General features: G+C 43.2%; 1 protein-coding gene across 1 annotated transcript in view; it reads left to right on the top strand.

Moving 5' to 3' along the window:
* Nucleotides 1-17,152, top strand: part of ntn1a (netrin 1a) — a 97,969-nt gene that overhangs the window by 51,350 nt on the left and 29,467 nt on the right. Inside the window, exon 2 of the mRNA XM_056280861.1 lies at nt 7,369-7,557. Coding sequence (XP_056136836.1) covers nt 7,369-7,557 — 189 coding nt within the window. The remainder of the gene's footprint in view (nt 1-7,368; nt 7,558-17,152) is intronic.

Here is a 17,152-nt window from a genome sequence, read left to right as displayed (position 1 = left end):
TGTAAATCATTCCCCATTATCTAGGACTTCTCAACTGCGCTGGCCAGGTATTTTATTGATGGTTTCTGTTACTTATGGTAAGTATAGGCTGCTCATTGAACCAGGAAGTAGCTCAGAAATAAGATTGATATTTCTAAATTGAGATTTCTAGTTATAACTTTTAACTTTATTTTTTATTTTCCCTTTCAAACACGTGGTTTAGATGATTAGATTACATTGGATTTGTTGAAATGTGTGACGCTCGTATTAGTAGGCCCAACGAGATGCCTGTTGTAAAGTTGTGTCCGGTGGCGGCCCCGCATCCAAGATATCTAAAATGAAGCCGGTGTGTAAAATGATATCAGGACTGATATGCACAATGGCAAGACTTATGAAAATTAGACTTAGGTTGTTAAAAAAAACAACTGAATAATCCTTTAAAGTTAGCAGCATTATGGGGAGTCCAGGTAGCGTAGCGGTCTACCAACAACACAGGACTTTCCGGTTCGAATCCCTGTGTTACCTCCGGCTTGGTCGGGTGTCCTTACAGACACAATTGGCCGTGTCTGCGGGTGGGAAGCCGGATGTGGGTATGTGTCCTGGTCACTGCACTAGTTTTCCTCTGGTCGGTCGGGGTGCCTGTTTGGGGGGGGGGGGGGGGGACTGGGGGGAGTAGCATGATCCTCCCCTGCACTAAGTCTCCCTGATGAAACTCCTCACTGTCAGGTGAAAAGAAGCCGCTGGCAACTCAACATGTATCGGAGGAGACACGTGGTAGTCTGCAGCCCTCCCCAGATCGGCAGATGGGGTGGAGTAGCAACCGTGGCGGCTCGGAAAATAGGGTAATTGGTCAAGTGCAATTGAGGAGAAAAAGGGGGGGAAATAAAAAAAAAGTAAGCAGCACCACCACTTTTTCAAATGCTCGTCATGCAAAGTCTAATTACAGAGAATAATCATAACTGTTGTCCCAGAGCTATTAATGAAGAGATACCTCCTTGTCAAAACCTATGGAAAAAGACCAGGTTGCAGCCACTGCTTCTGTGACATTTTGACACATTGACCAACAATACATTTATCAATTTTTTGTAATTGGAGAAAGAAATATTCAGCTATTTAAACCAACAATTATCTTCAAAATATAAATCCACAGACTGTCATTGCACATGGTACACAGTATAGTTAGATGAGATTGTGTTACTGGTTAAATTTACTAGCAGGAGGTGGTGTCCAACTGATACATGGGGAGGAAAAAAAGTCATGCAATTCTATTTTGATCTTTTACACTCATAGTTTTTCACCTAATGGTGATCAGCAGTGAGATTTTTCTTCTATAGTTTACCCAAGTTTTCTAGGATCAGCCGTGCAATTGCTATACAGTACTGACTTCACTTGGGAGCCTTGTGCAAATGCCGTAAGAGGAGGTTGAGAACAGGGAGCCTTAAGTCAGGGGGGTATTAGATCATGAGTGACAGCCTAATGTTATCTTTAAAAACAAGTTGATTATTGGATTGATGGCGAACCATTAAAGAAAGCAAGGAACTCTAAATTAAAAAGGAAAACCGTGAGCGAGGCCTGAACAACAAGCAATTGTTTCCTCACGCCGCAGAAAACCCGATAAGCCCGTGCCAGACAAATCACATATCGTCTTACAAATCTTCAATTGTTTTTAATCAACAGCGCTTTAATTTGGGAGTAGGATACGGTGATGTAATTCTTAAAACAGTCTGTACTCATGAAACATTATGAAATACACACCTTTTTTTTTCCTGTCCTTTGCCAGCAACAATGATCGGCAATCTTTTTTTTGTTGCTCCTCTGTGGGGTACACGTCAACTCTGCAGAACCTCTCTGGTTTATTCCAGCTGAGACTGCGACCCTAACATAAGATTGCATAGTCTCACCAAGTTTAGACAGAGTGTTTCGTTCCTCTGGGTTTTTGAGCGATGACAAAACAAATCTCACGAGACACAAATACCATCGGACACAATAGCGTCAGCCTTCAACCCCACACTTTCCCGTTCAGGTTGCAGTTTGTCTCTGGCAGCGAACCAGCATGCCTTCGAGCGCTTCTCTGCTATTCTCACCTGGACTCCGTCACCATCCCCACGCCCCCACAGAATTACCCTTTTCCCTCATTAAGCGGGGTGTAAAATAAGCCTCCGTGGTGCGATACTGATGTGTCCGCCGGTCCTAAAGACATGCGGTGATCCTCCATCAGCTGAGCACCCCCCCCCCCGTAATAATCCCTATTACTTTCAAGCGTGCTGAGGGATAAGTTTCACCGGCCGTTCCCCTGGGCAGTGAGTCAAAGGGCTGAAGTCAGAGAGAGGAGAGAGGGGACCCGGCGAAAGCTTACCGTCCGGCCTCTCGGCAGTCACAGCCCGGATTTACAGCCAGCTCAAATTCCCCCCCCCCTTTCTTTTCTTTCACAAACTGATACACATCTTTTTTTTTATTGCTAACTAAACCGTAAAAGAAAAATCTAAACCATCGTCGTATTATAAATGAGTATGTGTTTTCGATTTACCCTAACCTTGGCTAAGATGAAGACGATTTTATCGAAAAAATACAGTAAATAAAAAAAGACATTGTGATTGATTGCGGTTGGTTTATGCATGTGTTTTGCTGATCTGATCAGGTCTGTGCAGAGTTGCTCTGGGACTCTGGGTGTCAGTGAGGTGTAGGGGGCTTTTCCACTGGTATTCAGCAGTTGTCTCTCAAAAAGAGACAATTTGATTGGCAGTTATGTAATGAACCATTAAATGCAGAGGTGAAAAAAAACTACGTATTGTGGCACACCTCCTATAACACTAACGCTGTGAGGCATACACAGGTAGAGGTCTAGTAAAACACTATCCAGAAGGCGTCGGTGTTACTAGGGGAGGCCTGGTGTTTGGTAATTATTACCTCAGGTTAAGAGAAATTTGATCCTGCCTCTAACAGACATGTCAGGGACTTTTCTTCTGGGTAGCTCAGAAAATGTTTTCACGGGGACCCATGACCTTATTTCGATCCCCACATTGCCAAAATCTGGTGCTACGTCCATCTTTGACCGTCCATGGAAACCCATCCATTCCTCTATTATCCGACCTGCTTATCCTGCTCTCAGGGTCGCGGGGATGCTGGAGCCTATCCCAGCAGTCATTGGGCGGCAGGCGGGGAGACACCCTGGACAGGCTGCCAGGCCATCACACTGGGTGGACATACACACACACACACAAATTCATACCTCTGGAAGCCTCTGGAACATGGAAACCTCTGATTGGAAATGGCACGGAGGAAAATGGGATCGAAAAACTTTTTTTTTTTATCTCCACCCTCCCGGTCGCCCGCTCGCCCTTTTTCTCCCCAATTGTATCCGGCCAATTACCCCACTCTTCCAAGTCATCCCGGTTGCTGCTCCACCCTCTCTTCCGATCCGGGGAGGGCTGCAGACTACCACATGCCTCCTCCGATTCATGTGGCGTCATCACCTGCTTCTTTTTCACCTGACAGCGAGGAGTTTCACCAGGGGGACGTAGCTCACGGGAGGATTACACTATTCCCCTCAGTTCTTCCTCCCCCCTGAACAGGTGCCCCAACCGACCAGAAGAGGTGCTAGTGCAGTGACCAGGACACATACCCACATTTGGCTTCCCACCAGCAGACACGGCCAATTGTGTCTGTAGGGACGCCCGACTAAGCTGGAGGTAACACGGGGATTTGAACCGGCGATCCCCGTGTTGGTAGGCAACAGAATAAACCGCCATGCCACCCAGATGCCCCCTTGTGCCATTCTTGATGTTCGTTTTACATCTATCAACTTCTTGAAACTGTGTGAAAAACTCTGGCGCTCTCTAAGCTGGACCCCTTCATTGTGTAACACTCGCAGAAGTTTGTGTGTCGGTATGTGGTACATGAATAATATAGCGCAATATGCCCTTATTTGTCCATTTCAGAGTGCTATGTGGTACTTGTATTGACCAAAATGTATGACAGGCGCCGTAAGGGGAGGAATAAGTGTTTGTTTTCAGCCAGTCACATTCTCAGAAAAAAAAGTAGAAGAACACCTGACAAAAACCTCAATTTCCTCTCCTTTCTCGTTTTTTTTTTAAAACTTTTTTTATCAGCAGCTCTTCCACCTGGGAACTGTTACGCTGATCTCAGACTTACCTCACTGACACAGAACCCATTTTATTCACTGATCTTTCAGGCCCTCTCCAGACAGAGGTAATACCATGACGTTCAATGATTTGAGTTTACTCATTCACAGCATTAATAACTGTCAGCCTTCCAGATGATAAAAAAAATGTCGATTCAGCGACTAGTGATGTATCGCACAACATCGCTTTCCTTTTAAAATTCAAAATGTCAGGCATGCACGGTTTACATATGGCACACATGTTACGAACAGAAACCGAACATATGCAGCGATGGACTTCACCGCTACCCAACCACTTGTTATGCTGTCACTAGATTGCCAGGTGCACGAGAAGTCCGTAATTGCGTGAAACTCTTGAGTGTCGATCTGAACAGGATTATAATTGCCAGGCTGAGTTTCTGCCCATGCTGCAGCCAGTAGTGTCTGCAGGGGGAGAGATAAGCAGGGGGAGTGTGCTAATTAAGGCCCCTGCTGTCCTACAGGAAAAGCAAGCTGGGAAAACTAAGCCACAGATAAAGGCCCAAGTTTTGAGAAAGAGAAAGCGCAAGAGAGAGAGCGAAAGAGAGAGAGCGAGAGTGAGAGAGAGCGCACGTGTGTGTGTTTGTGGGACTCCCGAGACCCCATCTCTCCTCTCCAGGGAGCTAATTACAATGTCTTTTTGCAAACACACACACACACACACACACTCACACAGGAGAAGCTCAACCAGTGTACTCTGAGTAAACTGATAGGCTCCCTCCTGTTCCTGCAATTATGATTGACAGATGATGATGAGAGCAAAGGCTGTGTCATTGGGGTGGAGTAGCCAATAAATAGGAACAGATGTACCAGGTTGGGGGACTCCAGCTACAGTACACCAAGACAACACCCCGTTTTCCATACATACACAGTGAACTCATGCACACACACGCACGTGCACACACACAGACATACATGTATTATAACGGCACACTGTAACAAAAGTGTCACGACTTCATGTTAATAATGCATGAATGTGTCTGTGGCTTGGTGGAGGACCAGCATCTCGGACGGACGGCGTTAATGAAGCGGAGCGTGTCTGCCTTTCTTTGCTGCCAAAATGTCATGAATAAACATCAGCGTGCTAATTAAACCCAGCACTGTACTCATCAGTAAACAAGCGGCAGCCAGCCGTCTCTCCCATGCTCCGAGGGATTTGAGGGGAACAGTGGAATGATAAATACTATGCCGCGGGTTTCTGATTGGCACAATATGGACCCTGGTGTGGCCACGGGGGAGTCCTGAAGGAGAAACAGAGAGGAGAGTGTAGCAGGACTGAGAGATGGAGGAAAAGAGAGAGAGAAAGAGAGAGAAGTGAGGAAATGGAGACCTTAAGAAGTAATGGGACACAAGAGAGGGAGAGGGTGAGAAAGAGAAGCAGGTAAATAGCTCAGGATTTGACCTCTTCATCCTAAGTCAAAGCCTCCTGCGCCCTCCCCAGAGGGACATGCCTTGTTTCAAGTGGTGTTTTAACCAGTTGCAAACAAATGTAAAACAAACAAACAAAATAACAAAGGTACTGACAATGGAAAAAAAAATCTTTCAGCATTTGTTATAATACCTTATTGATCCTCCATGTATGAAAATTATGAGTAGCACAGGCCTTCCATTAAGTATGAAAAACATCCTAAAACTTTACAGGAATAAAATTACCACTTCATAAGATGTGAGCCAACATGTGGGGGTCAGTAAATGCAAGAAAGACAAACAGAATTGAAATCCCATTTAACATTTCAGACTTTTAGTTGACGCTTTTATCCAGAGCATGGTACAATGAGTGCAACAGCAGTTTCCATTCATAAATTAATGTCATAACAACAATAATAATAATAACAATAATGCATGGCAAAAAAATAAATAAAAGAGAAAACAAAAATAATGGATTCAGCCATCAGGTTCCTAGTATACCTGTACACTACTTCTTGTGGTCATAGTGTTATCATGTTAGAGTTACTAAGTACAAGAAAATGCAATAGAATAAGGCCATTAAGAAGACCATAGATTTTTAATGTGCTATTGCACTTTGGAAGGAATATAGTTCTGTCAATAGAAATGCGTCAAATTTTATTTTTAACTTCTGCAGAAAATTGTAAACTGTAGAGCCTATGGTATAAACTCTTAGATCATATTCACATAGCCACTTTATTTTGTGTGGTCAAAACGCTGCCTCAAATGGAGTTTGGCTTCAGCATGAAAAATTTAAAGTTGTAAGAATTGTTTAATGACTAATTCAATAGCCACAGTAACGCTTACCTCTCACACCAGAAAATCCCACAGCACAACCAGTATTGTAAACTCCCATGCTATTCCTTTATTAATGCAGTTTCTGGGAATTAGCCAACAAATGGTACCAATTTTCATACCAATACTGCCTTTAGTTGTAAATAAATCAACTGTGAACATAGAATGAAACCTACTTTTTCTGCATTGTGATTTATAAAAATAGCAATTTGAATTTTGTATGTCGTTTTATGTCACTGCAGCCCCTTCCATACTGTAAAATAGGCGAAAAAAGGGAATATTGTTTAGAATAAAGCAGAATATTGTGAACATGACACTATCGTCTATTTAGCATCAGACTAATTCTAACATCAGGGTAAGTACAGCACTTTATCTGGCAAGTTAATGAATAAGGATATCCTATTTTTCCATATTCTAGTACACATTTATTCATTTCAATTGAATTGAGTTCAGATTAGCTTATTTTTTTTGACAGTCAACGAAATTTGCTTCGCCAAATAAATGTAATTTGAACACACACAGTAGAACATTAAATAAAAAACAATATACATAGACAACATAAATGCAATTACCTTGTAGCGATATTTCCCAGCAGGTATCAGTTAAGACTTGACCGATGCAGCCAAAAGCTGCCAGATGTGTGTCTGGCACACCACTACCCACCGGTATACATTTAAAATTAGGTTGTCAGACTAGCCAAGATGAATACAAAAGGAAAAAAAAATACAATAAATTACCCTCTAACAAACTGCATCTGTATTTATCTCAAGCATTGCAGCTGTTATAATATTACCATCTTGAGTGTCATCTTTGAGTGTTTTATAAGGTTACTTTGTGATGTAGTAAACTAGTGAAATCTCTTTTTACCTGATTTTCTTTTTGTTGTTGTTGTTGTTGTTGTATTGCTGTAAAGCCCCTTGAGGCAAATTTGTAATTTTGTGATATTGGGCTATACAAATAAAATTGACTTGACGTGACTTTGTTTGCAGCCTGTAACTGTAACCTGCACGCCCGCCGGTGTCGGTTCAACATGGAGCTGTATAAGCTATCGGGGAGGAAGAGTGGAGGGGTCTGCCTGAACTGCCGCCACAACACAGCTGGCCGCCACTGCCACTACTGCAAGGAGGGCTACTACCGAGACCTGTCCAAGCCCATCTCCCACAGGAAAGCCTGCAAAGGTATGCTCTCGCTTTCTCTCTCTCTTTTCTTTTACAAGCAGTCCGAGCTGTGAGTCGGCCTTTACAGAGGGCCAAACGTACATGAGGCACTGCTCCGTTGACTAACACATTTTGAAGGAATGGTTAAAGATGTTTTTTGTTTTTTTTTTCATTTTTACAATACACCACGGTAAATCTCAGATTCATTGGTGAGGTTTTGGTTTAAGCAGGCCCTTATCTGTGTACATATAACCGGGAGATGGGGTGCCCAGAGTGAAACAGCCAGAATTAAAGTTGAGAACCGCGTCAAATGTTCTTGTTTTTTTTTAAAGATTATTATTTATGGTGTTTTTCGCCTTTATTGGATTGTGATAGTAGAGAGAGAGAGAGACAGGATGACATGCAGCAAAGGGCCCAGCCAGCACTCGAACCCAGGCCGCTATAGTAAGGACTCAGCCTTATGTGGTATATGCACTCTACCAGGTGAGCCACCGGGGCGCCCCAAATGTCCTTCAGCTCTAACATTGAGTATCCATAAGGTAAAAAAAGTGCCATATGGACTAATCTTGAGAACTTGTCTCAGTTGACCAATTTTATTTTGGCTACATCAATAAACATGCTGACGTTTCGGCCTGCAGTGGCCTTCATCGGAGCGTGGAGGGAAAAACAACGCAGTCTGGTTCTCCGTATGCATGATTAGCAGACGATCGGCTTAGAGTCACATTATTAATCATTCCACGTGGTCACAAATGAATAAATACATATTTCTTTAACAATATGACAAGGACTAAAAACAGGGGAAGTGGCATGTAGCTTCAATAATCCAAATGTACTTTAGCTCTATTTTACTGTAAGCACTCTGGAAAAAAACAACACATTACAAGGATTTGTAGTGATACTGAGCAGGATATTCCCAGTTTTACACAGTCTCACCACTTTACCTATCTTATTTCATTTATCCTTGTATGACATGGACGTAGACCTTTGCAAACACTTGGCGATTACCCTGTACTGAGCTTATTCGCCTTACCGAGTATGAAGGAGTCTCAGATGAACGACAGGAAGGTGGAGGAAAACCAAACAAAAACAAAACCCCACAGTCCCAACATTTCAGAACTTGCCTTTCCCTCATCTCTCTCTGACGGCAGGGAAGAGTTTGGGGGTCTGCTGGAATTGTGGAGGTTGGTGCGGTACGGGTGGGTGTTCCCTCATTGACACAGAGTTATTTGGCTTCATTTGAGGAGGATTTGGGCTGACAGGACAAGCAAAACAAACAGAGCAGAGGTGCGAAGTGATCCCCCCGGTGCAGGTCAGAGATGAATGAGAGAAAGGATTGGTACAAGGGCTGTGGGATGGGGGGGGGGGGAAGAAGGTGAAGAGAGCAGGACAAGAGAGGCAAATGTGGAGGGTGGGGTGGGGGGGGGTAGGACAGGTGAAGAGAGGGATAGGGCATGGGGGGAGCTGGGGGGGAAGGCAGGGAGTGTCTGAGGAGAAACACGCTGGCGGGGGGGGTTAGAGGAGAAGGATAGGTAGAAGAGAGTGAGGGAGGGGCTGGTAGGTAGAGCGAGGTGAGGTTTGGGGAGGAGAAGGAGCGAGGGAGAGAGGAGGGGAAGTATGAGAGAAGGAGGACAAGCGGGACACGCTGCCACGCAGGTGTGCTCACTCCTCACCGCAAAGAGGCCGCGATGAATAGCGTGCCATCCAACCCTCAGTGCAGCTAATAAGGGTCAAAGAAAGAGACGGGATGGGACGGGGGGGGGGGGGATAGCGAAGAGAGGGGCTGTGTTTTCTCACCTCTCCTATAGCTAGAGGGAAAGATAACAGGAGCCGAATCCCTGTGCAAACAAGCTCAGAAACACCTCGGACTCGCATGCACACAAACACACACACACACACACACACACACACACACACACATACCTGCTTGAGGTGTCGGATTACTTCCAAGGGCAGTCCATACGGAAATATTAGCCGCTTGCTGACAGTTTAAGCCTGCGTTTTCCCACATCATTCAGCAGGAAGTAAATAAATAAACTGACCAATCAGTCAGTTTGACAGAAGGCATGTCTGAGAAGTAAGACATCTGTGGAAGAGCCCGGTGTTTGTTCAGAAGAGAAGCACCGTGTTGATAAGTGATTTGAAAAGATAAGCTCTTTTTTCCCCCCGCTGACTACTGTATACTTTTATGACTAATTCAGTTAAGGGCATTGATGTGAAATAGCAGTGTCTTTTACAGTTTCCTAACGTTTAGTCACTTTTGTTTATCGTCTTCATGCTGCTCCTTGGTCTATTCAGGGTATGGATTTCACAACCTTGCAGAATATGCGTTTGCCATTAAAGTTGTGCCTGATGCTGCTGTGCCATTGCGGCAGCATGGCTCAGGAGGTAGAGCGGGTCGTCTAGTAATCAGAAGGTCACTAGTTCGATCCCCGGCTCCTGCAGAGAGCGTGTCGAAGTGTCTTTGAGCAAGATACCCAACCCCTACTGCTCCTGATGAGCAGGTTGGTGCCTTGCATGGCAGCCTCCACCATCAGTGTGTGAACATGTGTGTAAATGTGCAGCATGCATTGTAAAGCGCTTTGTGTGGTCTGTAGACTAGAAAAGAGCTTTATAGTAAATGCAGTCCATTTACCATTTACCAAAAACATTTGTCGAGCTGAGGTGATGCCTTGATGCCTTGCAATTGCTAATGTCCATCAGCCGAATTCAGCACATTTCACTCTCTGCATCAGCACTAATTCATAACAAAAACGCTCACGGACAACTTGACCGACATTCTGGTTGATTAATACATCCGTCTGTTAACAAGCCATATTCTTCAGCTGACATTAAAGACCCTCTGTGGCTTTGGGCCAATTCTCCTTTTGACTAGGAATGCAAACAGACATTTATCATCAAGAGATGTTGTATATCATTAACCCCTATCCTCAGCTTTGTTTAGGCAGGCTAGCTAATTTTAGGGGGATTTAACCTCTGTTTTGTTGTTTTTACATCCCTCCTCATGTGTCCAAGACTCGATTCTTTAAGCACCATGTAACTCGTTCACATAAGGGGTTTGCTTTACGTGATGGAAGAGTTGGATGCCTCAAGGTCATGCTCTGCATTTTATCAATGCTTTAAGAGGATTTTTTTTGTCAGATGAGTTAAAGGTGAAATGTGAAATATCCCCGTTTTCCTGAAGCATAATGTGACTAGTGTTTATATATATATATATATATATATATATATATATATATATATATATATATATATATATATATATATATATATATATACATACACACACACACACACACATATATATATATCAGTAGTGGTTGCTGAGTAAACGATACACATCCCAATACTCCTCAAATTTAGGGGTGTCCGGGTAGTGTGGCTGTCTATTCTGTTGCCTGCCAACACGGGGATCGCTGGTTCAAATTCCTGTGTTACCTCCTGCTTGGTCGGGCATCCCTACAGACACAATTGGCCGTGTCTGTGGGTGGAAAGCCAGATGTGGGTTTTTTTGTTGTTGTTGTTACTACTTATTGATCCCCGTGGGGACATTTTTCCTGTGCATTTAACCCATCCTAGCTGTGCAGCTAGGAACAGTGGACAGCTGCTGTGCAGCGCCTAGGGACCAACTCCAGTTCATCTTGCTATGCCTCGGTCAGGGGCACAGACAGGAGTATAAACCCTAACATGCATGTCTTTTTGATGGTGGGGGAAACCGGAGCACCTGGAGAAAACCCACACAGACATGGGGAGAACATGCAAACTCTACACAGAAAGGACCTGGGATGACCTCCCAAGGTTGGACAACCCCGGGGTTTGAACCTAGGATCTTCTTGCTGTGAGGTGACAGCGCTTAACCACTGTGCCACCGTGCCGCCCACATACATATACATATACATATACATATACATATACATATACAGTGGTGTGAAAAAGTGTTTGCCCCCTTCCTGATTTCTTATTTTTTTGCATGTGTGTCACACTTAAATGTTTCAGATCATCAAACAAATTTAAATATTAGACATAGATAACACAAGTAAACACAAAATGCAGTTTTTAAATGAAGGTTTTTATTATTAAGGGGAAAAAAATCCAAAGCTACATGGCCCTGTGTGAAAAAGTGATTGCCCCCTAAACCTAATAACTGGTTGGGCCACCCTTAGCAGCAACAACTGCAATCAAGCGTTTGCGATAACTGGCAATGAGTCTTTTACAGCGCTGTGGAGGAATTTTGGCCCACTCATCTTTGCAGAATTGTTGTAATTCAGCCACATTGGAGGGTTTTCGAGCATGAACTGCCTTTTTAAGGTCATGCCACAGCATCTCAATCGGATTGACGTCAGGACTTTGACTAGGCCACTCCAAAGTCTTCATTTTGCTTTTCTTAAGCCATTCAGAGGTGGACTTGCTGGTGTGTTTTGGATCATTGTCCTGCTGCAGAACCCAAGTGCGCTTCAGCTTGAGGTCACGAACAGATGGCCGGACATTCTCCTTCAGGATTTTTTGGTAGACAGCAGAATTCATGGTTCCATTTACCACAGCAGGTCTTCCAGGTCCTGAAGCAGCAAAACAGCCCCAGACCATCACACTACCACCACCATATTTTACTGTTGGTATGATGTTCCTTTTCTGAAATGTTGTGTTACTTTTACGCCAGATGTAATGGGACACACACCTTCCAAAAAGTTCAACTTTTGTCTCGTCAGTCCACAGAGTATTTTCCCAAAAGTCTTGGGGATCATCAAGATGTTTTCTGGCAAAACTGAGATGAGCCTGTTGTTGTGGGGTCTTTTGTGGCCTCTTGGATGAGTCGTCGCTGCGCTCTTGGGGTAATTTTGGTCGGCCGGCCACTCCTGGGAAGGTTCACCACTGTTCCATGTTTTCGCCATTTGTGGATAATGGCTCTCACTGTGGTTCGCTGGAGTCCCGAAGCTTTAGAAATGGCTTTATAACCTTTTCCAGACTGATAGATTTCAATTATGTTGTTTCTCATTTGTTCCTGAATTTCTTTGGATTGCAGCATGATGTCTAGCTTTTGAGGATCTTTCGGTCTACTTCACTTTGTCAGGCAGGTCCTATTTAAGTGATTTCTTGATTGAGAAGAGGTGTGGCAGTAATCAGGCCTGGGTATGGCTAGAGAAATTGAACTCAGCTTTCCAAAGATGTGATAAACCACACTTAATTTATGTTTTAACGGGGGGGGGGGGGGGGGCAATCACTTTTTCACACAGGGCCATGTAGGTTTGGATTTTTCTTTTCCCTTAATAATAAAAACCTTCATTTAAAAACTGCATTTTGTGTTTACTTGTGTTATCTTTGTCTAATATTTAAATTTGTTTGATGATCTGAAACATTTAAGTGTGACAAAAATGCAAAAAAATAAGAAATCAAGAAGGGGGCAAACACTTTTTCACACCACCGTACATGTATACAGGACATATGTGTCCTGGTCGCTGCACTAGTGCCTCCTCTGGTCGGTCGGGGCGCCTGTTCGGGGGGGAAGGGGAACTGGGGGGGAATAGCGTGATCCTCCCACGCGCTATGTCCCCCTGGCGAAACACCTCACTGTCAGGTGAAAAGAAGCGGCTGGCGACTCCACATGTATCGGAGGAGACATGTGGTAGTCTGCAGCCCTCCCCGGATTGGCAGAGGGGGTGGAGCAGCGACTGGGACGGCTCAGAAGAGTGGGGTAATTGGCCAGATACAATTGGGGAGAAAAAGGGGGGAACCCCCCCCCCTCAAAAAAAGAAGATTTGTTTGTGCTGCTTGCTTTGATTTATTGTTGTTATTCACATTGTTGAATGATAGTGTTTAGTGTTCAGGTAGAAATAACAAAGCCCCATAAAGTTTATATGTCCTTGTAGACAAAACACAATGCAGTATAATATATGTCGTAAACGGGCAGATAAACACAGTGGCTAGCTGTAGTGATAAGGTTGTTGCTGATATGTGCTTAAAGCATAGCAAAAAGTAGTTGTATCTTCATACAAGTACAATTTAAGATGAGCATCTGGTGATTTTTTTAAAAATATATATTAATGTGTGAGAAAATGAACATTATTTGAATTGGCCACTAATTGTATTATTCATCCACACTGCAGAATTCTCTCCCTTATGAAAGCTCAGTGTATTTGGTCTACTCATGCAAGGCAATGCCAGACCCTACAATATCTTTATTTTTCCCCCAGCTGGGACCTTTGCATTTATAATTAGCAGAGGAGGGATTATTTCAGCACATCCCCGGTGACTACAGTCTTGGTTTTTATTGAAAATCAAATACTTTACACAGAAAGCCAGTGAAAGCTGTCTTTAATCTGTGTGTTGGCCCTAAAAAAATCAAACCCATAAAGACAAGCAGCCAAGATTTGTGTTAACAAAGGAAGAGAACATTTTAAAAATGGTTTTCCTAGATTCTGTGGGAGTTAAACTACACTTCTGTCCGCTGCTTCACTTCTGTCCAAGTCCAATTCAGAGTTGTTTTATATAAAAATCGTGCAAATGTAAAGGACAGGAAACATAGGTTAAATGTTGTGAAAGGTTATGAATTTGACATCTAAAATCTCTGAAAATGCATCAGGCATGTCTATCATCCCCCTGCATCTGAGAGATAGATAGATAGATAGATAGATGGATAGATAGATGGATGGATGGATGTGAAATATAGACTGAATACAGCTGGATATGTTGGACTTTCTCTGAGATTCTTGCTGTTGTGATTGCAATTGGTAAACAAAACCAGTGCAAATAATTTGGTATGAAAGGAATTCCTTCCGTCTTTATTTTATTTTCTTCTGTGCATGTAACGTCTATCACTTCAGTGGCCAGTTTTCTCACCTTTTGTATTCTTATTGCTATAGCTAATAGCCGTTGTTATGCTCTGCCAATGTGAATGTCCAACATTTTTTATCATTTTTTTTCCTCTCCCCTTTTCTCCCCAATTGTATCCGGCCACCCTTCCAAGCCGTTGCGGTTGCTGCTCCACCCCCTCTGCTAATCCAGGGACGGCTGCAGACTACCACATGCCTCCTCCGATACATGTGGAGTTGCCAGCCGCTTCTTTTCACCTGACAATGAGGAGTTTCACCAGGGGGATGTAGCATGTGGGAGGATCACGCTATTCCCCCTAGTTCCCCCTCTCCCCTGAACAGGTGTCCTGACCGACAAGGGGAGGCGCTAGTGCAGTGACCAGGACACACACCCACATCTGGCTTCCCACCTGCAGACACGGCCAGTTGTGTCTGTAGGGATGGCTGACCAAGCCAGAGGTAACATGGGGATTCGACCGAGCGACCCCCATGTTGGTAGGCAATGGAATAGACCGCCACGCCACCTGGATGCTCTTTTTTTTTTATCCTTTTTGACCATAACCGGAATTCTGTGTGTATTTAAGAGACGTAAGGTATGTTAGGCAAATCTGTATCAAATCTATATTAAATATCTTACGTATTAGTCAGAATTCTTATTTTGGTAGTGTCTCAAAGCATTACAAAAACATTGCCATAACGTTGTTATTCTATGATAAGTACACTGAGAGAGCCACGAAACCGGAGTCAAATTCCATGTAGTGCAAACCTTCATGGCCAATAAACCTGATTCTGATCTTCCCCTGCATCAAGTATATTGTTATCATACTTGCCCTTATGGTAGCCATCGCCATTGTTATTATTATCAACACTGCTGTCATTATCAACACACACCAGAATGTGAAAACAGGCACACATATGCGCACACACACACATATACACACACTCGTGCGCACCCACGTGCATGCACGGTCAAGGTCATACAGTTATTTCACAAAATCTAGCTGGAGTATAGTTATGATTGTAGTCCCATAGGCTCACAGCAGGAGTGTAATCTTGCAGCCCTGGGTTTTGCATGTCACCCACTCATTGCGTCAGGGTCCCTAAGCAGGGAAACACTAAGTCATCACCGCCTGTGTACAGAACCTAATTGTCCTCGTCTCATTTCCTCTCATAGAACCAAAATGTAAACAGATTTCATCATAATTTATGAAACAGTAATTTTACCTAAGCGGTTTTATTCAATTTAATACCTGAATTTTGCCAGAGTTTAGGTCCCCCTCATGCCTCTGTAACTGTACGTGAAAACTGTCAAACGTCTACTGTGGTATTCAATTACATCAAAACAGACTTACAATAAAGAAACTACGGTAATTACCCCAAGCTGACAGATGATGTGAAGCATGAGCCGTCTCTTTTGCCAATTAAAATATTTTCACAAACTATATTTGGAATGTTTCTGGGGAAAAAAAATTATTGAAGATGTATGTCAATGGATTGTAGGTCGTTCTCTCTCTCTCTCTCTCTCTCGCGCTTTCCCTGACTATTTCTCTCTCACTTTTTGTGTTAAGAGTTACCTCACACAGCACTCCCCCTCTGTCAAACACCTCTACACACTGTCACATTACGCCCCCCCCCTTGTCAAAATCTCTTAGGTCTCCCACATCATAACTCAAGATATAATTCAATGAAATTCAAACTGCGGAACTAATTTCTGTTCACTCCTCCTTCAGCGTAGGTGCTGCACTAAAGTGACAGCAATTAAGAGGTCTGGTTATTTATTGACCTGAAAGAGAGCTTTTACAGTACCGCCTTTTAGGAGCACAGGGGGGTCTAGGAGCATGGCGTTTGCTTTTTGCACAATCATCCCGATACACTCATTACTAGTATTAAAAAGGCATCTGATATCTATATATCTATATACCTACATATCTATATAAATATATATATATATATATATATCAATCTATCTATCTATATCTATCTATACACACACACACACATACACTACCGTTCAAAAGTTTGGGACACCCAAACAATTTCGTGTTTTCCATGAAAAGTCACACTTATTCACCACCATATGTTGTGAAATGAATAGAAAATAGAGTCAAGACATTGACAAGGTTAGAAATAATGATTTGTATTTGAAATAAGATTTTTTTTACATCAAACTTTGCTTTCGTCAAAGAATCCTCCATTTGCAGCAATTACAGCATTGCAGACCTTTGGCATTCTAGCTGTTAATTTGTTGAGGTAATCTGGAGAAATTGCACCCCACGCTTCCAGAAGCAGCTCCCACAAGTTGGATTGGTTGGATGGGCACTTCTTTTAGCAGATTGAGTTTCTGGAGCATCACATTTGTGGGGTCAATTAAACGCTCAAAATGGCCAGAAAAAGAGAACTTTCATCTGAAACTCGACAGTCTATTCTTGTTCTTAGAAATGAAGGCTATTCCATGCGAGAAACTGCTAAGAAATTGAAGATTTCCTACACCGGTGTGTACTACTCCCTTCAGAGGACAGCACAAACAGGCTCTAACAGGTACTATTTAATTAAGATGCCAGTTGGGGACCTGTGAGGCGTCTGTTTCTCAAACTAGAGACTCTAATGTACTTAACTTCTTGCTCAGTTGTGCAACGCGGCCTCCCACTTCTTTTTCTACTCTGGTTAGAGCCTGTTTGTGCTGTCCTCTGAAGGGAGTAGTACACACCGGTGTAGGAAATCTTCAATTTCTTAGCAATTTCTCGCATGGAATAGCCTTCATTTCTAAGAACAAGAATAGACTGTCGAGTTTCAGATGAAAGTTCTCTTTTTCT

Source organism: Lampris incognitus, chromosome 5 (genome assembly GCF_029633865.1).
Source record: "Lampris incognitus isolate fLamInc1 chromosome 5, fLamInc1.hap2, whole genome shotgun sequence".
Lineage (NCBI taxonomy): Eukaryota > Metazoa > Chordata > Actinopteri > Lampriformes > Lampridae > Lampris > Lampris incognitus.
This window is presented reverse-complemented; position numbering and strand designations above follow the sequence as displayed.